This window comes from Phyllopteryx taeniolatus, chromosome 18, assembly GCF_024500385.1.
Source record: "Phyllopteryx taeniolatus isolate TA_2022b chromosome 18, UOR_Ptae_1.2, whole genome shotgun sequence".
NCBI classification, from domain to species: Eukaryota; Metazoa; Chordata; class Actinopteri; order Syngnathiformes; family Syngnathidae; genus Phyllopteryx; species Phyllopteryx taeniolatus.
Window position 1 is genome coordinate 12,804,633 of NC_084519.1, and position 27,371 is coordinate 12,832,003.

The following is a 27,371-nucleotide window of genomic DNA, read 5'->3' on the forward strand; positions in this document are numbered from 1 at the left end:
ACCCCTCCAACGCTCTCTATGCTATACTTATCTCTTTGTTTGTCTCAAAGCTTCGCTGCTAATTCTCTGCCATTATGCAGGCATAGGTGAAATTACTGCTTCACGCTGGTTTGACCGCACAGGTGTGCTTTTTAAGACGTGCGTGACATTTTACGTGCGCTGCCTTAAAGGGATCCACCGGAGGAAACAAAGCCTGCCGAGACGAAAGCTGGGCAGCATGTTTACCTATGACCCCATATCACCGGTTGCCATGGAGATCTCCCATGAAACCTGCCTCTTGTGTTTTGATGAGTTTCAGGTGAGTGACTGTGTTACTGACAGAGTTGATATAGTATTTCCCCACTCTCCTCTGCATACATTTTCACAAATTGTACTTGCTGTCTAACTTTTGGGGGCGTAGGGGTCTCCAAGTGTGTTTTAAAATGTACTTTTTGATATCAAGCAGCAGTTTGAGATTTATATTCACATAGAACAATTCGGCCTATGTGCTAACATGTAGGAACAATTGCAAAAATAAATCAAGAGGAGGCTATCTAATGTTGAGTGTAAGGATGCTCAAGATGCAGTCCAGGCTTTTTTATTATTATTTTTTTTAATCACAAAGTCTAGTGTGTGTTTAGAGAGAGCTACTGTAATTATTTTATTAGTATTGAAACAAGAAAATTGATAATAATCTCAATGTATTTATTTTTGTTAACAAAAAGGTAGAAAGTTGAATTTTGGCGTTCACTCCCCTCTGTGGGCAACTGGAGAGTCTCTAATGGCAAAACGGCAACAAAAACAGGACTGGGGACACCTAGTGGTTCTTGTTTAATAAAGCATTCAGTCATAGGATTTCCAGAATCTAGAGCTGAACTTGTTCAAACCTCAGTGCCAGTGAAAAATCTACCTTATGATTGCACAAGTCACCTAAAAAAATGGATTTCTTCAGTTTTGCATCCAAAACTAAGAAAGTCATTTGTGCGGTAGAAAGTCTCATTATTTGGCTCTTTTCTCTGGGGGTTTGGCATACAGCAGCGGAGTCAAATCGTCATCGTGGGCCATATCGTTGTTAAAGTTACAGGTTACAAGGGTGGAACATAACAGAGAAGCCACATACATGTATATTCAATAGGAATGTAATGGCCCTAAAAAAAAAAATCACTGTTCAGTACATAAGCTGATTTTTATGGTTTTGATTCACTTTCGATATGCTAAGGGAACAAAAATGTAAAACTAACGGCTCATGTTTTGTGTGTCAGGAGTATAACAATAACAGTATGAACAGTCTGAAAAATTCTGCAATTAAAAACACTAATTAGGGCCCTTAAAATCTGCTGGTAGCTCTAGTTATTGCTAGTTTTCAACCAAAGTGGAGGATAAATTGAGGCACACTTTTCATGGACCATGTAAAACGATGTGAAAGTTTGAACTACAGCTGTATGATATAACGATATATATTGTAGTGTGACAAAAACGTCTACCGTACAATACAACCATCTAATGTTTATATGTTCTTTTGATGTGTGGGGTATTGTGTAAGCTTTTTTTGCTACACTAATGTAGCGTCCGCCAAAATAACACAACTGCAGGGCAAGGCAGTTACACCTCATGTCCTTTAAATAATATGTTGAGTGTGGGAAAGCCTAATAATAACGCCATCATGTTACAGTACATAATTGCCCCTGCATTTCTTCTTCTTCTTCTTCTTCTTATTACCATCATCATCAGTTTTGTGGCTTAAACAGACGTCATGGAAAATTTGTGGCAAACTTTTTTGGGCCTCGAGTTTGACACCTGCGCCTTACAGGATGAGCGCTCCTCTGTCTTTACAATTACTGAGCCGAGCACATCCGTTAGCAGCACAATGCGCGTCATTTCTCTGATATCATTACCGCTAAAAGCCGCAGGTCAGAGGTGACAGTAGGTGTGGTTGCGCTCTCTAATCACTTCCTGTGTGCACGTGTGACGATCAAGAGCGCCTTTCATGCGCGCCCGCCTTTTCCGTTTTCAAACCACGCCGCTGTTTGTGCCCGCTGCTCATTGATTTGTTTTTGTTTGCGTTCGTCGCCATGCAGCTTGGCTTGAATGGGAAGGGGGGAAACAAGCAGACGCGCGCATTGTTTGTGATGCATAAACAAGAGGTTTCAAGGTTGGGGAGCGTCGGAGATGGCGTAGACAGAAAAAAGTGAAGGCGGGGAGGTTTTTTTGGGGGGGGGGGTCTATACCAATCAGCATCCTCCTCCACTCAGCTATGCAAATGAGGCTCTGGGTATCAGTCGCGCTCTCCTGCTTCTTTAAGTGAGTGGAGCTAGAAAGCAACTGGCGGCGGCAGAGGGTCAGATGGATCTTATCCTCTTAAATGCTAATGACATTTCTCCATTCTCTTCATTAGCGCCGTGCCATTATCAGTAATTTGTAGCCCCCCGCTCCCCTCCCTTCTTTCTGCAGCTCCCCTAATGAATACTCGCCATTGAGACGTCCGAGATGGGAAAGGGAAGAAAAGGAGTGTGAAGAAAATGATTGTGCATCATTGTCTCAGGGCCTCGGTCACTGCGCAGCCCCCCTTTAGAAATTGCTCGTATGTTGTGTACATAAAGAGGTGTAACATCAAAAGAGTTTTAATGTGGCACCCGCGTGGCTCTCTGTAAACGCACAGCCGCTTGAGTAATTGGATGCTCATTTAAATATTGGTATTGGCCGACGGAGATTGCGCCATTATTATTATTTTTTTGTCTTCCACAAGTGCGACATCAGGCCCCTCCACTCTCCCCCCTCGAGTCATTCAGCAATCAATATTGCCCCCCCCCCCCCCCCCCCCCCCGCCCATACTATGCCTGTGTTGAGGGCACATGAATAAACAAATCCAGATTGTATAAATGGTCATTTTTAAATGAGTCTTTTCAAATTAAAATAAAATCCTGCGGTCGGAGAAAACAGGGGGCCGTCTTTCAGAGAGACACACTGAGCCTTGGCTTTCTGTTGATTCTCATTATGAGAGCACACAATTGCACGCACTAATTTGATGGCCCCGGGCACCTCTCCTCAGCCAAATCAAGGCTTTAACACACACGTTAATCAAGTTTTGGCAAGGGCAGTGGGGCTAATAGACAAAAAGCAGAAGACTCTCCAGGTTATGAAAGGGGACATATGCTGTGGGTAAGGCCACTAGAAGTGTCTGTCAAAGAGAGCAAAGTGGCGAGGGCGGGACTTTAATTCAAGACTGCAGAGTTTAATGGTTGATTCCAAAACTTGACTTTAAGATGCAAACTTTTGTCTGTTGGTGTTACAACTTTCAATCGGTGTAGTCACTGGTTGTGGACTGTTAAAAGTTGTGATAATTAATAGATTGATGAGAGGTATCACATTATTCTGATTAAAGCTTATCAAATGTAGGATACATTGCTTAAATGTTTTTGAGAGCAGAATACAGGTCACCTTTTTCTTACGATCACATTCAAATGCTGTGCTTTTGATAAGATTACAGTACTTACGGTCTTACCATGGGCCAAAACTAGCATTTCTTCCTTCACAGATTCAATATCATTTAAAAGAAAGTTAGCAGTTTATTATTGGAAACAGATTTTTTTTTTCTTGTATGGTACATAATCAGAGGAGGCCAGGAAGGATATATATTGTATTACAGGGCAGCGCTGTGGCCTACTGGTCAACAACACGTCTTGGAGTTTGAATCTCAGCCCCACCTTTCTTGTGTGGCGTTTGCATGTTCTGACTGTGCTTATGTGGGTTTTCTGCGGGTACTCCGGAGTTTAACGGAGGACTAAATTTTCCACAGATGTGAATATTAGTGTCATTGGTTGTTTGTCCAAATGTGCTGTTTTATTGGCTGGCGACCTGACCAGGGTGAACTCCACCTCTCGCCCAAAGTCCCCTGGAATAGGCTCAAGTTCACCTGCAACTCTAATGAGGACAAACGCTATCGAAAATGGATGAATTACTGTACAGTGGCTATAGAAAATCAACACACCACTGTTAAAATACCAGCAATGGGATAGCCTGAATGGGAGCCTGCGCACAAGAAATTCTAAAAGATTTTGGTTGCTCTTGCATGGAACAGTGGAGAAATATTGTCATGTGAGGACGAGCCATGCTGATAGACTCCTAAACAAGTAGACTGAATGCTGTCATGAAAGGAAAGATTATTATAATTTTTTTTCATGGAAGTGTTTAAATGATCTGTTGTGGTCTTTTTTTTCCTTTTTTTTTTTTTTTTTTTCCTAACAGTGACGTGGCTACTTTCTAAAGACACTTGGACCAAACAGAAAACAGAAACGATTCAAAATATGAATTTAAAAAGATCCTGTGTATAGAAGTTAAAAAGAAAGCACATTTCTTGGTAAAATGATTTCATATGCTGACCTCATTGGGCAGCTTATATAGACGCTGCTTTGATTATCACGCATGATGGCCGTGAAGAGGTTTCTCTCCCTATGTTTTTCCCGTAGAGGTGAAAAATAGAGACGAGAGGATTAAGAACAAAAGTGAGAGTGCTGCATCGCTGATTGAAAGGTCAGAGCCCTTCACATAATAGCCGGCAACTCACAAACGGCCTTGTTTCAGCGTTGTCATCGACCTTTGCTTTGCGGTGGAAATGATGTGGAAGAAAAAGGCAGCAGATAATTGAACGCTGATGTCGCCCATGGGACACACACACACACACACACACACACACACACACACTCACACGTCTGGATGTGGGCTCCCGGTCTGCTGCATTTGCTCGATTGATTAGTTTGTGTCCACTGCCTTGTCCTCATCATCCTGACCATTTGCAGTCATTCCAAGTGGTTGTGGTGTGCACGTGTAGGTAGAAGTGTGTTGACCATGGCCAGACAAAAGCATTGAATGAGCGCACCTGAATGACAGTAATCAATGTGAAGTGTTGATGACTTGCTTTGACCTACGTTGCGTGCAAATACAAGTAAAGATGAATCACCAATCAATTTGTCATCTTTTCTTCTCTCTTTACATCAAGGTGACGGACATCGCTGATGCCGTGATCTTGAGGCAACTTTTTCAGACGTTGTTCAAAACCGGAGTGGTGGTGGTGGCGACCTCCAATAGACCCCCTGATGGTACAAATCTCTCTACTCAAAATTTGTTTTGCATTTTGTCACTGCTATAGTGTTTCCCTAAGAAGCAAATGACAACATTTGTTCCACTATAAAAGCTATTAGTATTACAAATTTTAAATGCAGAATTGTTAGGTGTAAAGGCCACATTCAAAACAAAACAAAACAAAAACACATACTACAACAACAAAGTCAGTAAATGTAGTAATCTTAGGAAAATAAACTTTTTTAAAGAACACAAATGGTGGTCTTTGGTACATAGACATATTACAAATGTTTGCAAAATAAAAAATAAAAAGTCAATCTTACGAGAATAAAGTCATAATTTTGGTCAAAACTAGTGTTTTGATAAATATCGCAATTTTATGAGAATAGAATTATATCAAGACAAAGTCACAACATTATGGTAATAGAGTTGCATTTTTTGGGAGAAAAGTCATCATCTTAGGATCAATAAATAACATTGTCAGAAAAAAGTCATAACGTTAGGAGAGTTAGGCTGCGTTTTGTCAACACATTTTCAATAATTCAAAAAGCAAAACTTAATGAGAAAAAAGTCGTACCAGAGAAGTTGACATTTTTCCACAAGTATATTTTATTGGAATAAAGCTATTTTTTTATATTTGTAAATATATATTTTATATTATATATTACATTCTTATTATATTTGATAGTTATATTATATTTGTAAATATAAACATTTATATTTTACATTTTTTGAGGAAAAGGTTGTAATCTTACGAAAAATTTAGATCTATCAAACAAAAGTTGTAATCTTTTGGTGGAGCTGATTTTCTTTTCCCGCAAAAAGTCTCAATATTGTCTTAGGCTTACTACCATAAAATAATTACTTTTAAAGAAAAAAAAACAATCTTACAAGAAAAAATTGTGAGATAAACATATCTGCATAGTGACGAGGACAGTCAAGTTACAGTTTGGCCGATGTCAACTCATAATTTGGGGATGTTTAACAGTTGTTTGAATACACGGACTGAAAGCTTTTGCTCAGATTATTAGGTCATCAGTCCATTTTTTTAATGATTATTTACATATGTTACTAATTGAATATGGTCTGTAGAGAAAGACGTATGAATTATGACATTGACAAAAATGTTTCTATTTTTTCTCCTAATTGTCATTTCTTTGTGGCCCCACTTATTTTAGCCCACCCCACTGCATTTACCAGGCTCACCCTGGAAACTACTTTTTTGCTTGTGAAAAAAAATATCCAATGACGTTACATCCAGAAAACTGCCAACATATCTAACCCGGCCTATTTCAACATTCTAAAATCTCCTAAGAGGCAGAAACAGTTAAGAAGAATAAACAGCATTCACACTTAGTCCCATTTTCACCAACCATTACAATTGGGTTCAGTTATGTTACAAGTCGTGAATGGTACCAAAAGAACTGATCCAGTTTTTGATGCATAAATGTGCATGGGAAGAGTGAACTGGTGACATTGGTGACCACTTTACTGTTTTTCCCTAAGGTTCTCACCTTTAAATAGACTTAGCTGACAAACCCAGGGGGCGAGTAATATTTAATACCCCTAATCTGGTGCATTTACCCTTTAGACTGAAATGAAGGTGGTCAATAAATAACCCTTTCATACAGTACAAGAGGATGTCTCTGTCAAGTCTGAGTGGACACAAAGTGCACGTAACAAGATGTCAATAGACACAGACTCAACATCTCTGTTATTTACAAGCTATTAAGAACAAAGCAACCAAAACGTGCAAACTTAATAGAGAGCCTGCTTGGTATTAATTGCGCTGTTAATGGAATCCATGACGGCAGACAGAGAAAATTGGACATGAAAGGCATACATTTGCCGTCTTTATTGATGTGGAGATGGCACTATCAAAAGGCTCCTCGATGTGTTTGGTGATAGATTCGAGTGAGAGAACATAAAGAAGATTTCTGGGATTTTTTTTGTTTTTATATACTAATGGAGACTCATACTAGCCAGAAAGCATGACGGTATAAATTGTGTCTTTGGTGTGGAAAGCCATCATTACGCGGGCTCTCATATACTGTATCATTTACATTAAAGGCCTCAAGCATCTTTTGATCGAGGATGTAGTGTTTAGATGGACCCAATAATTGAATGAAATATAATTACTTAATGGGTTATGGCTAAATTCTTTCCCAGATTTGTCTACTCGGGATGCAAAGACAGATTTTTTTTTCATGTCAATGTGAACATTACAATTCCGATTACATTTTTTTTTTTCGTATTCGACCCGGGCCTCTTACATATGTGGATATAAATTGGATATTTACCCGACGCGAGTGCGCATCCGATCTATAGGTCATCAAACGGCAACAATTGTTCGACAAAACAGACACGGCACAAAACGGCAACGGTGGACGAAGCAGCAGAAAACAGTCAGTGGCGAAAAGAAGATGCTTTAGAACTGATAAATATAAGAAAATGTTGGCGAAACAGATCAGGCCCGACAATCTTAAATAATGACTGCGTTAATATTTACGATCAAAACTCGACACGTCTGTGGGGAATGCCCACTTCTCCCGAGTCACGACGCCTGAGAAAGGTGACGTGGAACAGAATGTAGCCAATCAAAGAAACACCCGAGACTGGCGAACACAGAAACCAACGTGAGTGAAAACATGTGAAAACACGTCTCATCCGATGTCGTTTTTTGTCCAAAAGTTGGTTTCCCAAATAGCAAGAAGTATTTGTCAAAGAAAGTCATTTTTTTTTTTTTTTTTTAGAAAATCGCCATTTTTCAAGGCTCTCTGCTTCGGCAACCTTCGGGAACACTCGGGAAACATCAGCGCGTATCCTGAAGCGTTTCTTCTTCTTCCTTTTTTCTACACATCACGCGTGACCTCGAGAAATTTCCAGATGGGCCGTGGGACAGAATATTAATGTGTGTGGTCTGCTGTGTTGAGATTCTCGGAGCACACCACACACACATGACGACCAAAACTGTTAAATGCCCGATTTTTTGGGGGTCTGTGGCAGATAAAAAATCTTTTAAGAGTTATTACCTTTTACCTTACGACAGCAACATTGTAGCGTAAGTAAAGTAAACAACCACTAACTCATTTGAATCATGTCGATGCAGTCCATCACAGTATCCAAGTTCCTACTAGAGAAAGCGCAGTCCTATTGTAGAGAGTTAAAGCCCAAACATCAACAACAACCAGTTGCATTGCATTTGCAGCTGGAGGGCTTAAGCCTCGTCTGTTTGTGCGCTGGCGCTCGTACGTACGCGGTGTCTTTGTCTCGGGTTTGTGTGTGAATCCCGACCTGTTTTATCTGTCTATCAGGGATGCTACTTCAGATGTAATTTGTTTCAGCCGAGCTAATTGAAACCCTTATTCAGCTAGCCGCTGTGGATATTGTCCGCCCTGAAAAGGCGACAGTCCTTTCTCTCGCCACCATTGTTTGGGAATGTAATGAATTTTATGTTGCCGCCGCTCTGCCGGTAGAGAAATCCATTTTTCTCCCTCTGCTCCCAGTTCTTTTGTCGTACCTCCCCAACCTCATCCTTCAGTTCATCAATAGCCACTTTATGTGCCAATCTGTGGCGGGGAATGACATTATTAGGAGGCTAAACAGCACCTCTAATACAGGCCCTCCCCTCCTCTTTCAGATCTGTACAAAAACGGACTTCAGAGGGACACCTTTCTACCTTTCATCGACGTGCTGAAGGTAGAGACAAAGTCACATCCCGCTCTTGTGTTGTTAATATATTCATTTGTTCATAACACATGCGCGGGCACACGCTTGCATGTGCTGCCTGTGTTTTGCAAGTTGCTTTTTAGCAGTTTGATGTGTTCTGCTTTCCCGGATGCCTCTCGCAGTGTCACAAAGCTGTCTTTGATCAGAGCAGGCTGAAAGATTCGCGTGAAAAGTGTGAGAGTAGGGAAAAAAAGGGAGAGCAAGAAAAGCTAATACGAAAGGTGGACGAGCAGAGTGACTAACCCAGAATGCTTGCATTTCAAAAGTAAAAGGGGGTGGTCCTAGAGCGAAGATGTGGCCATTTGCATCCATAGCGAATGATCTGCTTTGCAATTTAAGTAGCTTGCGCCATTAATCACAAAAAAATTCTCACATTAACTATGCATTAACTTAGATTAATCACACAAATGACACGCTCCCTTTACCTTAATCGCGGATGGATAGATCAAATGCGGTGCAGGTTGCTATAAGGTCAGCGATCAGGTCAATGCTTATGCCAGTGCAAAAATAAGCGAGGAGACTTCGACTGGTTTGCTCGGCTGCATATTTTGCTTCAAAAGTTTAAAAAAAAACAAAAAAAACTCTCAAAGCAATAATACCGTATTTTCACGACCATAAGGTGCACCGAATTAAAAGGCGGAGTCTCAGTTACGGGGTCTATTTCTGTATTTAACACATACATAAGGCACACCGTATTATTGGGCGCAGGCATGGTAAAACATACGCTAGCTTAAAACTTACGGCATGCGCGCTAAAACAATGTTCTTAAAAAGGCAGTGGGAGCAAAACTGAGTTCAGTTGTACTTTATTGAAGTATTTAACAATGTACTCACGTTATTTTTTGATGAATCCTTCATCCACAAATCCATCAAAGTCCTCATCTTCTGTATCCGAAATGAACAGCTGGGCAAGTTCTCCATCAAACACGCCAGGTTCCCTTTCGTCAATGTCGCAGTCAGTCTCGTTGCCGTGCGGCTCCTCAGAAATGAGACACGTTAGCCCAAGCATCCACAATCCATTCACAAATTGTGGCGTAACTCGTTAAGTACGCCTTATGGTCGTGAAAATACGGTAATAAAAAAAACAAAAAACTCTCATAGTAAAATGTGGTACTATGTGTAGTATATTTGGTGCCTGTGATTAATCTGATCGTTTCCACCATATAGTGCAGTTTGTTTCCATCTATCAAATTTTTTTTTATAGTAGTGTACAAATTAGGATCACATTTAACTGGAGCCCATTTGAGGTGTAATTGGGCAAGAGGCGGGTTTGACCCTGGACTGGTTGCCAGCCAATTGTAGGGTACAGCAAGCACCAAACAACCGTTCACACTCACATTCACACACAGCAATCAAGAGTCTGAGCTAACCTAAGACGCATGTTTGGGGATTCCTAGTGAAACCCAAGTAAACCCAGATCTCTTGACTATGAGGCAGGCATGCTAACCAAAATCCCACAGTGAGAGAAGAGCAAGAAAAACATTATACCAGACGTTGCACGTAGCAAAAGATCCAGTTTATGCAGTGTGGTTGCCTGTTAATGTTAGCTGAAACTGGTGGTAGTAATAGTAGTATTTTCTTTAGTACAGGTAGTTCTTAACTTTGTTTTACAGAGATCAGAGGCACATGCAGCAACTTTTAATATTTTTCACTCTCACTTATTCGCCAAGTTGAATTGTTTAGCAAGTTTTTCTAGGTTTAGTGTATTTGTATTTTATGGGTTAACTTATTTTTATCCATGTAAATGCTAAAACATTACTAAAACATTTCCTGTACAGGGGGTCCTGGGTTTCCACATTTCGTTCCCATGCCAGTGACCTAACCTGAATTTGTACCTCAGTCGCATTGTGCGCTAGTTTCTCATTAACCTATGCTAGTAGTAAAGTGGTATTACAATAAATATCCGCATGAAAAACGCTTTTAGGCAATGAAAGATGGTATTTACGGCTGTAACTGAATGTCTTGTGCCTCATGGCCATATATTCTTATGCTTCTGTGCAAACTATTTCAGTGCACGGCACTTGTAACTTCGAAACATCTGTCGGGAAGGTTTTGTGATGGTGACAGCCTCAAATCGGGGCATCAAAGAACTGATTTTGTTTGACGTTGTAAAGGGTAACTGCTCTCTTTTGGTCCCATTTTGTTGGAGTGCCAACTACGTTTGTATGGTACCTAAAGATTGTAGCGAGGCACACTGCAGTCGCCAGAGAATCAACACTTCCTTGCTACTATCGAAATGGAAGCGCTCAAAATGCTCCTTTTCAATGGCACGTTGTATTGCGCTATTAGCGTCCAACCTCCACATTCCAAGGTGAGAACGCCAGCATGATTCAAAGTGTACTGTGGTGACTTGAACTGGCTTAAGATCTCCCACTCTACCAACTTGAGGAGTCCACATGCTCTCCACCCGGCCACCAAGCGTCACCCTTGCCCTCTTTAATCCACCCTCATCATGGTCCTGAATGCCTCTTGTCCCGCTCTGCCCTGCACTACCTCGTGTCTTTCAGACTTCCATGTTTCCTTTTGTGAGGCCATCTGGTTTTCAGGCTCGGGGCCTTTTTCGGCGTGTTCACGCCACTCTCTATAGCGGTCTGCTGTGAAGAGTTAAAGCGTTTTTTTTAGCTGGGTCGCCCCGATAACTTGCTGGACTTTCAATGGATTGAATTAATGCTCACAGGGACCACGGACGTGGGCCCTCCTCCTCGATGCAACTCAATCTTGTATATGCGTGCCTGATTGTGCTTCAATAGGCGGCAAGAGGGTGAATGATGGTGTTAAGTTTTTTGTTTTGTTTTTTTAAGAAATAGCCAGTGACATTTCCACCCTGTCACCTGGGCTGAAGTGAAAGAGGTTAATCAAGCGCTTCTCTCCGCTTGGGTTGACGTCTTTATTTAACAACTGACTCCTGATTAGATGGAACATCCTTTTCTTCCATCACTTGTTTCCTCTGCAACGTCACAACATTCCTGGCTGCTTCACACTTTTTTAGGACAGCGGAATTTCCAAAGTTGAATACAGTCCAAAACGTCCGAGTTGTTCTGATTTCCAAACAAATGATCCCATCGGAAATGTAAAGTGAATTCATTGGACCCAGGCTCAATCATCCAATAAGTCATCATAAAACATTTATTTACTCTCCTGGGGATTTTTTTAAGGAACATATCTTGGTCTCTTGGTATATATATATATATATATATATATATATATATATATATATATATATATATATATATATATATATATATATATATACAAGCACGATAATAAACAGATGAATGAATGGTACCCTCCTGTAGTGTCATAGCAAAACAAAACAAAAAAAAAAACTAGTGTAATTAACCCTTCTTGACGTCAGATGCTTGTTTGCTTTTTTGATACATATTTTACCCCAGAGGATTTTGGTTGAACAACAAATTGTTTGACTTTGGTCTATATTTTTCACTTCTTAAATCATTTGAAGATTATGTTTCTCATCCGTTGTTCCACGGACTCCATGATGAAATCTATTCAGTTGTTTCATCCTCTCTTCTTTTGTAGTCAAGGCAAAAATCTCAGCGTTGTGTAAAATACAGGGTTTAAGGGCTTTTCTTTTTTTTTTTTTTTTTTAATGGACACTGCCAGTAATGTAACTAAGACGGACTTGCTCCCAAACTGTCCTCCCTCTCCACTCCACTTTTCATTGCCCACCCTCACGGTAACCTTTTATCCCGCTCTTTATTCTGTCACTATCCTGTTCTGCTTGCTGCTGTTACTCCCCCAAGGTCAGACCTCGGTATTTTGTAGCACACAATGCTTCGTATGTGTGTGTCTTGTGGTGGTGGTGTGTGTTTGGGGGACATGACAACAACCCTGAAGCTACTTTTAAGTATCTCTGGGCTTCCTGTTGTTTCTAACCTCTTTTTTGATCTGTTCTCTTTTTTGCCATTCCATTGTTAACACGATGTGTGCTGTGCAATCTGAAAATAGAGAAATACTATAGAAAGAAGAAAAGCAGAGGGTTACGCTCCTCAAGCAGAGACCTTGGATAGAAGGACTGCCCGTGAAGAGGCTGCCGCCTGCCTGTTCAAATCAAATAATCGTTGATATTTTGGATGACTGACATTGTCTCCTAGTTCGTTCAATGGCGGGGCAGTAGCACACGGTGTACTTATGGCAGGCTTTCATATCAGGGTCTAAAACGAGTTCCAAATAATGGCTGAAGATGAATCAATCGTCCTCCTCTTGGAGTGTGAGGACGGTAATCTACTTATTCTTAATTGATTCAGTTACCTTGGCTAGAGTCCCCCCCCCCCCTTTTCACACTTATGTTTTATGGGTTTTATGTTTAGTGGGATCAAGCATGTGTGTGCTTGTGAAGCAAGGAATCATCTTCTGAAGGCAAAACTTAATTGAAAGATGTTCTCCCCCCCTTCTTTTTTTTTTTATTTCCCCCCGCCACCCCCCCATATCCTCCAAATGTGTTTTTCTTAATGTATTTAAACATGACATCCATTTGTCTGCCACTGTTGCACTCGTCTGCATCATTCATTCCCTAAAAAGTTGACAAACTTGATGTTGGACTTTCCGAAAAGGAAAAGATTTAAGCTGTTATAGAGGGTGTCCATAAAGTCTCTTTACAATTTAACACATTTAAAATAAATAAATCTGTGGAAATGATTACAAAACGGTGAGTAGATATTATATACTTTGCCTCACTTAAAACACTTCTTGATGGATGTCTGCGATACTTAAGAGTAATTCTGTAGATTTGCGGTACACAGTGCCTTTTCTGAAGGAGTAGCATTTTTTTTAGGGTTTTATTGAATATAACCTTCGAACAGGGTAGATATATATTTCTAAAGAGACTTTGTGGACACCCTGTATACTATTGTTTTTTTATGATGCGTATTATTAAAATTGAGAATCTTTCATTCACTGGGGAATTTACTGGTATGGTTACACCCCCATTAAAAGCTGTGGAATTCCTTACTTGCATGTGGAGCCCCTACTGGCCAGGTGCAGAAACCACATCCAGCCATAATGAGTGTGGTTTTTTTCGTGGTTTGCTTTTGGGCCTCGACGCTGTGCGAAAGCTGTTTGAGGGTGGGGGGTCCTGTGGGGGGTCCCTGATCCCGAAAGGTGTGGCCTGTACGCCTCAATAGATGTTTCCCCAAGAGGGGCAGCCGGAGGCAGGAGGAGGTTGTGAGAACGACCCCACAGAACAAACCGCGGCTGGCCCAAGGCGGTCACTTTTTAAGGGAATAGATCATTAGGTGTAATTAGGGTGTTCACATTGTCACAAAGCCCCCCGCTCAACCCACGACCGCGTAAGAATGAATAAAATCACTAGCACCCCCGCCCCTGACTCATTCTCACACACTGCAGTAGTTAGTGAAAACACTTTGATGTCATAAGAGTCGTCCAGAACTTGCCAGCATAAAGGCAGTGTTTTAAGCTTTCTCTCTCTCGACCTCTCTATCCCTGCCTCCCCTCTTTTCTTTCCATGCCTGCACACAAGGCTGTAAGACACACACGCTTGAATGAGCGACAGCCTCACCCCACCACCTCACCCGCGCCGCCCTCCCTCCCTCCCTCCCTCATCTCTTTTTCAGCCTTCCCACCCCACATTTCTTTTGAGTTCTGGTCAATTCTCTTCGGGCTAAACAAAAAAAAAACAAAAAAAAAAATCATCAAATGTCTTCTGCTGCCGGGTAATGAGGGAGTGGACCTCATCAGGGCCCAATAGTCAGCTATCCTTGGCTTTTGTTGCCGCTCAATGGCACGGCGCTCTTTGAAAGACTCAAAAGCAACTTTTGGAGGCGTAAAAGATGAAGAAAAGATATGGCGGATATAGATGGAGCAGGCACACAGGGGAGGAGATGTAGTCACCAAAAATAAAAAGCCACTTTAAGAAAGAAAAAAATCTCTCTCTGTATAATTCTAAACGCCTGCCCGGGGAGAGCAGTGGACAGTTGGGACAATGACTTGAGAGGAGCTACATGTGTTTGGATGACTTTCTTTCAGCGGGGACCTATTGTCCCGTCTGTCAGCTCCCTCCTTGCTCGCTCTTTCTCTTCAAAGCTTCAGCACAACTAGTCAAACATTCGTTTATACTCGTGTGGATTCCATAAGGTGGCTTTGGTCCTTCATCATACCTCTAAGAGTTAAAAAAGGCAATTTAGTTGAATTTCTTATTTATTTAGGTATTTATTTATTTTAAAAGATTTTTGGTTACAAATATTTGACTATCAATAACTAGAATCTTAAAATTAACATGATTCTCAACTGTATCATAATCTGTAGCTATAGAGAACATCATACCTGACAAATTAGTAGTTAAAATGTGCAAATGCATATGAAATCACATGTAAGGTCCCATCAATCTACATTTAAAAAATTAGAATCAAATTTACGTCACTGATGCTCATTCTCACATTATTTTTGTAGGACTTCATACAGGAAAAAAAAAAAAACTTCCATCCATCAATTTTCTTTACCGCTTCTCCTCACTAGGGTCGCGGGCTGCTGGAGCCTATCCCAGCTATCTTCGGGTGGGAGGCGGGGTACACCCTGAACCGGTCGCCAACCAATCGGATTCGTACAAAACTACACTTTGCAAAAAGATTGTAGCATGTCCACCATGTTTGTGGATGAAGTTTTGTTTTTGTAGTATTCCCTACCAAATTCTCGCAAGAACTTGACCAAAGTTATTTGGTGCTATTGTTTATCGTAAACCACATGGCTCGTTTGAAAATGAAAGTAAGATCACGAGGAAAGCGTGGCGGAGGAGCCGGCGACGTGTAGGCGGATTAAATCTTTGAGGATGTGACAAAGCCCTCGAGATGGATAATCAAGTAATGACCCATGCGGCCTCAGCCTCATCTGATTATAAATAACCTCTGGAATCATCACGGCTGATTGTGTTTCCAGTGCCTCGGTCTTCCCTCGCTGTTATTTGTGCATTTAGGTGGCTAGTTCATAAAGGGAGGCTGAAGACAATAGCGCTCGTTCTAATAATGTGGCCTGTGATTGTGACGTCTTCCTACCTTTTTACCCTTATTTTCCTGGCACTGTTTAGCCATCGGCAAGGTCACGGCAGGTTGATGAAATGACAGGTCCCTTATGGGCGAGGGGGGGGGGGGGGGGGGCGACTCTGTCAGGTTGTTATTAAACCTGATTCTGCCAATTGGCTCCGAGTGGACGAGTGGATAAAAAGTTGACAGCGGAGAAGAATGGAGTATTTCCGGCCTCTTGCTTTATGATGATTGCTAATTATCCCGCGGCTTAAGGAGGCCAGTGGCAGAAATCTGCTGATTTCATAATGCGTCGTTGAATGCTCAGCCGGTCCGCCTTGATGGCATTGATGGGACTGAGGCGTAGTAATTCCTGTCTTTTCTCGGCGAAGAATAGCGGAGATGATGATTACAGTTTGCGCTGTCCTCCCTGACATGAATCCTGTTGACATTGTACTCTGCATGGGAAAGTTTGAACTGCGTATTACAGGTTCAGCACTTTGAATAGCAGCAGGAAGAATAGAGCAGACACATTCTGCTCTGTTGTTGTTGCTGCAGAATCCATTCCTTCTTTGCTTGTTGTCCATTTTTGTTATTTTGAGGAAGACGACGCACATTTTCAGAGGGCGGGGAGGGGGGGCGTGGGGCTACTCCACTCTTAACACAAAGAAGCAGAAAAAATAGGTGGAAGAGTTGGAGATGATTTATCATCTGGAAATAAAAGAAAAGTGAAAGTTGGTGTATTTCAGTTTCATATTTTTTGTATTTTTCTGAATATGATCATGCAAAGATTCTCTGAATTTTAAAATGGAAGAAGTTAATCATTATTTTCTCTCTATTACCAGTTAATAATTTGGCCTAGAAAACTATCCTGGCCAATTAAATATTATGTCATTATAAATACAGATAAATAGTGTGCCCTTTAGCCCTACTACAGGGAACTAGTTTACAATTTAAAAATACACTCAAATTATTTATGTAATTCATAGATTTTCACTCAAAGGATTATAATCAGTAATATATTTAATTTAATTAAATGAATAATAAATCCATGTCTACATGTTTTCATAATGACTTGACTCACCAGCCACATGCACAATCTAATGCAGTCCCACAAAAAAGTTGTATCAACAAGTCTGCCTTTAGTAGAATATGAGAAGTATTGATTGCCACGAAATGTTTTATTCTAAAAATGAGACGTAAAATTACATGTCGTTTGTTTTACAATTATTATTACATGAAAAAAGTGTGCTTTGTTCCTTTTTTGTGCATGTGACTGTTTTTGTGGAATGAATTTTTAAAAATTCTAATTATTATTATTATTAATACATTTCATTTTTTAATATAATTATAAAACTAAAACTATTTTTTTGGCATGTGTGCAGGAGTACTGCCACACTGTCTGCCTCGACTCAGGTGTGGACTACAGGAGGCTGCACAAGACTGGAGCAGGGAAACTCTACTTCCTGTAAGACCCAAACGCACATTATTCTTACTTCCGTCTAATTTATATTTGCCCTCTACCTCACTTCCTGGTCAAATGGAGAGCAGATGTTAGTCTGCACTAGTCACATGCACATAAAGTAATTGTACAGTGGATATAAAAAGTCTACACCCCACTGTCCAAATGGCAGGATTTTGTACTACAAAAGATGAGACCAAGATACAGTAAATCATCTCGAAACATTTTTCTACCATTAATAGACTGAAAACCTGTACAACTAAATTGAAAAATAATTCAAGTGTTTTCACGGGGAGAAGTAAAAAATAAACATCTAAGATACTGTGGTTGCATAAGTCTGCACACCCTCTTCTAACTGGGGAGGTGACTGTGTAAATTTGCGTAAGCGCAAACCTACTACCATTTACCTGATCAACCCCAAATAAGGTGCAGCTGTTCTAGTATATCACCAAAACATGGGGTGTGTAGACTTTTTATAGCTACAGCATATAGAGCAGAAAGTGACAACAAAAAAGGAGGAATTGAGGATGATGAAGTCTCCATCATCCCAAGAGCAAAAGTGGAGTCAATAGAATGTGACAAAATGGCTTGAGCATTAAAAGCTAATTTTCTCTGTTATGAACACACACGCTCTCAAGCACTCTCCTCTTTTCACTTTATGCAAATAGAGTGCATCACTCACTATTTAATAATGCAAACACACACACAAACACACACACACACACACACTTCATTTGGATGTGCATTCAACTGGCTAATGCTTGTGTTTAGTGTCGAACATCCTGTTTTTTTTTCTACTCGTGAAGTAAAAAGCTTAGTAGCCTCCTCTTGCACTGCGCTTGTCGCTGCTTATGTTTGATGTTACCACTTCAGCATTATTAATTTCATATTCCATTAGCTCTTTTTTTACCCCGTGTTTGCGTGTGTGTGTGTGTGTGTGTGTGTGTGTGTGTGCAGGACAGGAGAGCCTGGTGCAGACGCTGTCTTGGATGCGATGTTTGACGAGCTGGCTTTTGCACAAAATAGCTGTAAGGAGAGCATTATTTCAAATGCTTAATAAATTTAAACAACAGTAGTAAGTAGGTAAGTTGTAATTGTACCTTTTACCATAAGCTTTGAAATCCATTAAGATGCCTCATAATAAGAATAGCTTTACATAATGGCATTGCAACTTGAGCTTTTAGTGGACACCTCACATTGACGGTAGCATTGATAGTGGTGCGTTGAGATACAAGTTGAATTGGTTCCGTGATCACACTCACACATTTTCCTTCCCCATTAAAATGAATGGGAATGCCATCCATTTCAGCTTCCCCCCAAAAAATCATTTTTGTAATGTATTGAGATTGCTCTATAATATTGTACTTTATATAAATACGCAGTAATGACATAATGAAGTAGAATGTGAAGAATTAAACATTTTTTGCCACATTTGTTCTGCAATTCAATGGACATTGTGCTGCTCCTTCTGGTGTGCGTGCCTTGACCACTTAACAGTATAATACAGACGTATGGATTTACATGGAGACTGGCACAATTGCTCAGTAAGTAAGTTAGTCGTTCTTTGCAGGAGGATAAAGAATATAGGCCAGAGTGTATTGTTATATTGTTTGTGTACATATGTTGCGCCACTGTCTGTGTTCAAATATCAGTTACTTAAGGGCTTATAATACAGTGACACTGATGCTATTCGTTAGCCCGGCCATGGTATTTTGCCTTGTTTGTTAGCATTAAGCTAAACGGATTTATATAAAAGCAAAGCTATGTGGCTGTTTCAAATTCACAAAGTGTAAGTCTCTTTGTTTTATGTTTACTTTGAGAGTAATTTTGACAGCCTCATCTCAGCACTCGTTAGCTGGTATGGCAAGGCACTACTGTAGTGATTTCCAATTGATTATAATTATCAGTAAACTGAGTATTTTGCAAAATAATGCCCTTAACAGTTCGTCTCTGTTCATTTTTAGCACATTCATTCACAGGATGGAACTATTATACTTTATGACTATACGGTGAGACTGGGAGCACAAAAAACTAATATTTAATACAAATATTTTTTACTTTGACTGATATGATAATGTGTTATTTTCAAGAAGATCTCCTCCTTCAGAAAACCCAGCCAAAAACATACTTTTCTTCTATTTATTTATCATAAGAGCCCCCACCAGTTCAATATCGCTTTTAGAAATCAAATTAATAATGAAATTACTGACACGATGGGGTGTGTTTCCGTAGTTACTGGTCCTCAGGTGCTCACCGTGCTGGGCAGGGAAGTGACGCTGAAGAAGACCTGCGGCTCCGTTGCAGACTGCACTTTCCACGAGCTGTGTGGAAGAGTGAGTGATTTAACTCTATTTTCCTAGTATATCTACATACATACCTAGATGTATTTATGTTTTAAGATCATTCAGAAAATAAAAGCCTATACAGAATATTCGCGGCTTTAAATATGATTTTCCCATATAGTGAGGAGAAGCAGTAAAGAAAATGGATGGATGGATGTTTTTTATACGTGGAGTGGTGCCTTGAGATACATGTTTAATACGTTCCATGACCACACCTGTATCGCAAATCAGCTTTTCCTGTTGAAATAAATGTAAATGCCATTAATCCATTCCAGGCTTCCCCCCCCCCAAAAAAAACAACAAAAATTGTTGTTGTGTTTTAATGAGGAAAAATAGCTCTCCATTAAATTGTACATCATTACAACATACAGTAATGGCATAATTAAATACAACTAAAAAGAATTAAACAGTTTATGTCACACTGTATCAATTGTATGGGCAGTGTGCTAGTCCTTCTGGTATGCCCTCCCTGGCCACCTGGGGGCAGTATAAAACAGATTAACGGATGTACTGTTCTTTGAGACGTCTCAACTCCCAGCTCATCAGTACGGCACTAAGAGTAGTCGTTCTACGCAGAAGATAAATAATGTATATGACTCTGAGTATTGTTATATTGTCTGCATACATTTTTCGCAGGACTGTGTGTTCAATCCATTGCTTAAAGGGTTAAAGCACAGCAACACAGATGCTTTAAATAAAAAAAGTGTAATTCTCTTTGTTTTATGTTTAGTTTGACATTGTTAAATTGGTAATTTCCTATAAATGTTCATGTTAAATCTTTTGCTTGGGAACACTCTTTCGCTTTAAACTCCACCGTAAACTTCAGCTCTACAGATGCCATGTCAAGGTAAAGACATCGACTACGACACATGGCAGTGTGCACCCTGCGATTATATGGAGTACGGCTTCTGTATGAGTGGGGGCAACTACGTGATGTGTTTTCCAGACTCTTTTGCCTTCATTAAATAGCTTGTCATGCAAACTAAAGGTAACATCGGAAAATTTCTCCCTTTTACTGGCAGACAACACACACCGAGGTCCCTTCTTATAAAGAACAGCTCCTTAATGCCTGCGTGTGCTTTCGTACGTATTGTGTCAGACTTTCCCTTCTGTCGCCAGCCAATTTTCTGCTCAATGTCAAAAAGGAATTCTCTTGACGTTCGGTTGAATAGTTGGCCCGGGTTTTGTCTGTGTTGTGTGTCTGTCATCCACTCTTGATCGATGTCTCGCGTCCTTTCTTTTGAGCAGTCGTCTTGAATGGCAAAGCAGATTAAAAAGATATAACAATGAAGTGCCTTTTTGAATTGAACTTGTGATTTGTCACAACTCCTAACACGCTTTCTCCACATCACATGTATTTTTTTATTCATATTTTTCCAGTCTCTCGGTGCCAGCGACTACCTGGAGATGACGCGGCTCTTCGACATTGTGTTCATCCGGCGCATTCCCATGCTGACGCTGCGTATGAAAGACCAAGTCAGGCGCTTCACCACCCTCGTTGACAACTTCTACAACAATAAGGTATTCTAGCTGATCAAGTGGTGCTAAAAACTCCTCAAACACAGAAAAACTTCCAAAAAACTGGAAAACATAGTTCCTGGTAGTGATTGATCAGCTGATGTTACACCAACTTTGTCCTGTGGGAGGCACTGCAGGCCAATTTATAGGTGGAGCCTATCCCAGCTGACTGGCCAGGGCACGACTTGGACTGGTAGCCAGCCAATTGCAGGGCACATTAAAAAAAAAATACACCTACCAATTTCAAATCTTTGATTAACCTAACCTTTATGTTTTGGGAATTTGGGAGGAAGCAGTTGTAGAAAATCCACGCAAGCACAGGCAGAGAACTCCACAGGGCGGAAGTCAAGGTTCTAACCTAGAACCTTGTGACTGTGAGACAGGTGAGAGTGGTGCTACAGGCTGCAGCGCCGTTAGACCAGCTGTTTGTCCACACAGGAGGAGATGATGAGCGGGACCAACAACTTTTGGATGACTTGGGCCTGAAGGAGGTGCGAGCACAATCCACCACGTGGGCACATTCAATAGCGGGGAAGCTAATGACAAAGCAGCTCTCTTCTTTTATGTCCTGTCTGTGGTTGTATTTACAGTATTTTGTATCCCTGTGTTGTTCTGTCTCTGTTCAGGAGGTGGCGGCGCATCTGACTCTTTTCACAGCTGAGGAGGAGATCTTTGCCTACCACAGGACTATTTCCAGGCTCACAGAGATGCAGACAGACACTTACTGGATGGAGGGGGATCGTAGAACCACCAAGAAACATCTCGACACATAATTTTCACCAGTGACTACCGGTTATGTATACTGTATATAATAAAGCCGGATACACACATGCAGATTTTTAACATCTTAACCATTTTTTTTTTTTTAATGTGAGCGACCTCACACATTGGTGTACTTCAGATACCCAAGAACACAACACATCACATACATAACGATATCGCCAACAACAATTGTGAGTCTTGTCTCACAGACCGAGCATCGTCTAATTATAGCACCAAGCCTAACGTGTGAGAGGCGACATAGTGCCACACAGCATCCAGACTAGGACGAACATGCAAATTCCCCACAGGAGGGCCTGAGCATAGATTTGAACCCCTGACCAAAGAACAGTGAGGCAGATGTGCTAACCTGAAGCCCTCTGTTCCATGATAAGTGAAATTCCTCCTTCCTGTTTGAAATAGCGACACACAGAGAGCTCACTGAAAATGAAAGCGTCTCCTTATTTCTATGACAGGAGGTCTAATAATAAAGTGCCGTATAGCACAATATATTTAAACAATATCACATTTTACATTTCACATTTTATTAAAAAAATTGACTTGCCTTGACTTCTTTACTCCTCCCTAAAGAGCTTTCTTCACGGTGATATGTTTACTTTTTGAGCTGTTTTTAAACCAGGATTGATCTTTGAGGTTAACCCCGATTTTATTTTCAATAAATCATGCCAGACATGCTGAACCAAAAAGGTAACTGAACCAAAACGCTCACTGCTGAGCTCAACAATTGAGACCATGTGCAGAGTAGTTGGCTGCTGCCCCCTAGTGGTGAAAGTAGGGAACGGATCATGTGTTTATTTCTCTTGTGAAAGCAATCTCCCACACAATGACTACTGTACTTTATAGTGCCAGCCAAGACAAGGAAATAACTAAGACTGACACATTTTGGATTAAGTGAACCAAACTATAAACATTTTTGTGCAATGCATCCATCCCTTTGCAGTTGATTTTTTTTAAATTAATTTATCTATCACTGTATACTACAGCTACACTGCGAAGAGTAAAAAACGCGTAAAATCTATTAGTAGTACAGTAGGAGCATTTCTCGAGCAGAGCTTCTTATTTTGTGTATTAGGAACATCCCTTTTTTCCCTGTAGGTGGCAGCAGAAGCCAACCACTTTCTACAAGGGATGAGCTTATTCCTCTTCAAGGATGAGGTCATCTTCATGCAGCATTCCAGTTTGGACCATCCTTCTGCCTTGGCCAATGCACAACAAAGAGAAATCTGCTCCCTATAGACGCGTTCTACTGGGTAAGAGACCAAACAATTACTATTACGGTATCACCAAAAAAAAAACAACTGCAAATTGATGTTGAAATGCAGTGGAGATAGTGGGGAAGCACAATAAACTATCCTTCCCACAAAAGATTTCTCATAACAAAATGCAAATACAAATTGCAATACAAATGTTGGTGACACGTCAGACACAAACAAACACGACAAATGTTGTATGCGACGGCCACGGATTAACCCGCTTTCACTTGACCTTAGCGAGGAGGCTATGTTGTGTTGGATGTAAAGTTGCATCATGACAAGGCAGCATGCTTATGTGCTTACTTGCCTGTCTTCATCAATGTGGTGCACTATATGGCCTTAAAGGGGGTCATGGAGGGTGGTGTGACGTCATCCCTTTAAACTCAGTATCACATTCCCTATTTTAAGTGTGCAGGTTAGAAAAGCACACCCATTTGTTAGCATATGCAATCTGCAACAAAAGGGTTTGATGTAATGTTGTTTAATGCAATTCGGGTATTCATAAATGACAGTTTAGCATTAAGTTAACTCCCAATCCACTGTATGTGAAGACTGAATGAAGCCAGTATGTTTGAGTACATGGCATAAAGTTCTCTGCAGGAGTCAAACTGCTGCATCAGGTGTTCTCTTTTATGTGAGGTGAACAAAAAAACATCAGACAATGTGTGTGTCTGCTGTAATCCAGCTCTCTCCTGACTGCCTGTGAGCTTCTATTCTGCATGTGGCAGTCTATAATGGTGCTTATAAATAATCCATAACATCCAGTGATCTTCAAAGGCGCTTCGAGCAGCGTGGTGCAGTAACTGAAGTCCGTCACGTGTGTATTGATCCCTTTTAAATGCTCAGTTTTCATGTTTAATATATGATACGAGCATTTGTGGCCTTTTTTTTTTTTTATTGTTCTTAATAGTTGCATGTGATGTAGTTTGCCCACCCTCAACCTAATTTATAACCAAACTATCCATAGAATGATTACCTTTGTAATGGACATTAATGTACACTCCATAGTCTAGGTGTACCTAATGTTTTGTCTAGTAAATTACAACACTTAATTTGAAAACATTCTTGACATCAATATACATTTTTATGTCATTTACGATGACAATAATGCACCATTGCCTTCTCACGAAACGCACAAGCTGCATATATCTCATTTTTGGCTGTATTAGTTATTATCTTATTCTGGCTTTCTCCCTCGTGAACGCGCATTCCTGCACAGGTGGACACGCGCAATGCGCAGACGGGAGACAAAGAGGACCGCTTGTTTTGATCATGTCAAGAGGAAAAAGAAGAATGGGAGGAGGGAAGGCTCTCTCTCTCTCTCTCTCTCTCTCTCTCTCTCTCTCTGGCTACTCAAGCAGTTGACGTAATCTTTGGGCCAGGTGGATAAAGCTGGAAGGGAGGCGGGGACGAAAGGGGCGGAGTCTCAGTGCACCGTGACAGAGTGATTGACAGGTGGTTAAAGGTACACTCAGGGTGAAATAGAAGGACATTATTTGTTATAGCACAAATACTAATAGGTTTTTAATAATACAGCTTTTTTTAAAATAGGTTTATTTTTGTCACACTACATCAATTGAATAGCCACCGTGCTGCTCTTTCTGGTCTGCCTGACTTGGCCACCTGGGGGCAGTATAAGAATGACAGACATATACTGTTCTTTAAGACGTTTCAACTTCTCTCAGCTCACTAATATTAGTCGTTCTTTGCAGAGGATAAAGAATACATGAATGTGAGTACTGTTTTATTGTCTTTCACATGTTGCTGCACGACTTGTGTTCGATCCATTGCTTGAAGTGTTGGAGCACCGCAACATAAATGCTCATTAGGATTAGCATTAAGCTTATGCATCAGCATTCAGCTAATGGACGTAAAGGCTAAGCTATGTGGTTGTCCTAAATACACAAGGTGTAATTCTCTTTGTTTAATGTTTAGTTTGACACTAAACCTCAACTGGGAGGCATCAAACAGCTTGGAGCTGCTTTTGAAGATTTTGTTCACTATTTGCCAACGTGCTGCTTATTAGGAAGTGAGTTGAGTTCACTGCCACCAATACGGCACTCGTATCTCAAGTCTGCCCTCACAAGTCAAAGAGGGGAAACGCCATACATGGGCAAACTAATAACATCAATGTGGCGGTGTTATGATGCAGTAACACATGTAGACAGACAGTATCACAATACTCAGTCATATTGTCTTCATCCGCTGCAAAAAAGGACTACTATTACTGCATTTTACTGAGTCACAGTTGTTGAATAAAACTCTTTGTTTGTTTGCTGTATTATACTGCCGCCCATTGGTCAAGTCGCTCACACCAGAAGGAGTAGCGATGAATTCATGTTGATGCACAAACTGTTGAATTCTTTATATTCTATTTAATGCTGTTATTACAACATGTTTTTAGGAACACATTCACTGCCATTGACGGCTTTAGAAGTCAAATATCCACGTTAACTGGGAAGGCTTGCAGTGATTTAAGTTTTATGTATTTAAAAAGTTGTATTTAAAAATACATCAAACTGTCGTTAGGTTTTGGGGGAAGCCGGAACAGATGAAATGGCATTTACATTCAGTTCTCACCGGTTTTAGTTTACATTTCTATCCCAAAAGTGAACTTTATTTCGAAGAACTCAATTTGTTGCGAGGGGAAAAAATGTTTTAAAGCACTTTGTTCAAAACGTAAAGTATTGTCAAGAAGCCTACTTGTCAATGCCGAAGTGAACAACAGTTGCTTGTAGTTTAATCCCAATTTGGATGCAAACTTGTGACTCTTAAAGTGGCTCTTGGTCTCCCCCTGACATGTTCAGACGTGTCCTGTTCCTGTAGTGTCTCTTTAAAAGGCGCAGCCGTGCACGAACAGGATCCACCAGGGGGGCTGGACCTTGATCGCCTCGCACGCTTGCTTACTGTCTGCGTAATATGCGTGTGTCGTAGAGAGCACATCGAGATACAGTACAGTAGGAAGCAGGAGCGAGGTGGCAGCAGGCAGTCTAATAGGAGGAAAGAGAAGGCGATGGCGTGTGTGCGACTTTTCGGGATGTTTTAAAGTCTTGCACGCGAGACACTCGAGGTAATTCATTTGGTGTCTAGTTTGGAACGTAAGTGCTTTTCACGATTGTTGTTCATTTGCGTCCGCGTGCGTTTTTTGTGTGCGTGTGCGCTCCTCCACAGGCGTTTAAAAAGGACGAGCAGTTCGAAGCGCGCGCGACCCTGCAGTGGAATAGCAACAAAGAACGAGAGCGCGCATTGATGGGACGCGACTTTGACAGCTCTCGGTGTCGTCGCTCCTAAAGTCGGAAAGTAAGAAGGACATCATGGCCGAGTCCGCGCTCCCCGACGCCGTGGCCATCGACCCGGACTTCGAGCCCCAGCAGCGGCCGCGCTCCTGCACCTGGCCTCTGCCTCGGCCGGATTCGAGCGCCGCCAAGCCGGACGGCCACGATATCATCCCGGAGGAGGACGACGACGAGGAGGAGGGCGCGCACCACCAGCACGCGGCCATCGTCGGTAGTGGCTCAGGTGCGGTGACGGACGACCAGAGCAGCGGCAGCCCGCTGGCCGACGGCGCGCTCTCCTCGCCCGGCCAGGAGAGCGGCGGCTCCCCGCTCTCGGCGCACTCGCCGCCCGCCGCCTCCGGAGCGCTCACCCCGGGAGGCCTGGCCGCGCAGCAGACTCCCAGGAAGGCTTCGTCTCGCCGCAACGCCTGGGGGAACCTCTCGTACGCCGACCTCATCACCAAAGCCATCGAGAGCGCGCCGGACAAGAGGCTGACGCTGTCCCAGATCTACGACTGGATGGTCAGATCCATCCCCTACTTTAAGGACAAAGGAGACAGCAACAGCTCGGCTGGATGGAAGGTAAAAAAAAAAAAAAGAAAAAGAAAACAAGTCCCACACATGCACACACTCTTCCTCTTTTTCTCCGAGCCCGGCACCCCTCCTTCCTCCATCAAAACAAAAACAAAAAAAAGCATGTGACTCGACACACACGCAAGACCCAGCACACTTTTACGAGGGTCTATTTAGAAGGGTCTGGTTCTCTTGGTGTCCTTTATTGCCTTCACATTAGATCACTTTTTTTTTGGCATGCTTTTCATCTAATTGAGATTGATCATTTTAGTCACCCCAAAAAAAAAGCTAGTTGAGTGTGGTTATATTAGTAGTCAGTAATACAGTGCTAACGTAACGTGCTCAATTGATATATGAAACTTAACTGAGAGTTCTTTGAGCACTATACAA

The 27,371-nt window shown here is 41.3% G+C and overlaps 3 protein-coding genes across 5 annotated transcripts in view; 2 read left to right on the forward strand and 1 right to left on the reverse strand.

Annotated features, from left to right (window-relative positions):
- The window catches only part of snx3 (sorting nexin 3), a 33,748-nt gene extending 23,135 nt beyond the window's left edge, over window positions 1–10,613 (reverse strand). The window contains exon 1 of the mRNA XM_061753760.1: window positions 9,621–10,613. Within this exon, the coding sequence (XP_061609744.1) occupies window positions 9,621–9,707 (87 nt within the window). The 5' untranslated portion in view covers window positions 9,708–10,613. The remainder of the gene's footprint in view (window positions 1–9,620) is intronic.
- The window catches only part of afg1lb (AFG1 like ATPase b), a 31,824-nt gene extending 7,580 nt beyond the window's left edge, over window positions 1–24,244 (forward strand). Inside the window, exons 5-14 of one of the 3 annotated variants that reach the window (XM_061753747.1) lie at window positions 171–298; window positions 4,976–5,075; window positions 8,699–8,757; window positions 17,164–17,246; window positions 18,198–18,268; window positions 19,473–19,573; window positions 20,963–21,103; window positions 21,484–21,591; window positions 21,727–21,892; window positions 22,976–24,244. In XM_061753747.1, coding sequence (XP_061609731.1) covers window positions 171–298; window positions 4,976–5,075; window positions 8,699–8,757; window positions 17,164–17,246; window positions 18,198–18,268; window positions 19,473–19,573; window positions 20,963–21,103; window positions 21,484–21,591; window positions 21,727–21,873 — 938 coding nt within the window. In that variant the 3' untranslated portion in view covers window positions 21,874–21,892; window positions 22,976–24,244. Of the gene's footprint in view, window positions 1–170; window positions 299–4,975; window positions 5,076–8,698; window positions 8,758–17,163; window positions 17,247–18,197; window positions 18,269–19,472; window positions 19,574–20,962; window positions 21,104–21,479; window positions 21,592–21,726; window positions 22,954–22,975 lie in introns of those variants that run through there. The other 2 variants (XM_061753746.1, XM_061753748.1) reach the window with 2 other exon arrangements.
- Window positions 24,245–25,609: 1,365 nt separating this feature from the next.
- foxo3b (forkhead box O3b) overlaps window positions 25,610–27,371 on the forward strand; it is a 49,368-nt gene continuing 47,606 nt past the window's right edge. The window contains exons 1-2 of the mRNA XM_061753741.1: window positions 25,610–26,203; window positions 26,305–26,990. Coding sequence (XP_061609725.1) covers window positions 26,448–26,990 — 543 coding nt within the window. The 5' untranslated portion in view covers window positions 25,610–26,203; window positions 26,305–26,447. The remainder of the gene's footprint in view (window positions 26,204–26,304; window positions 26,991–27,371) is intronic.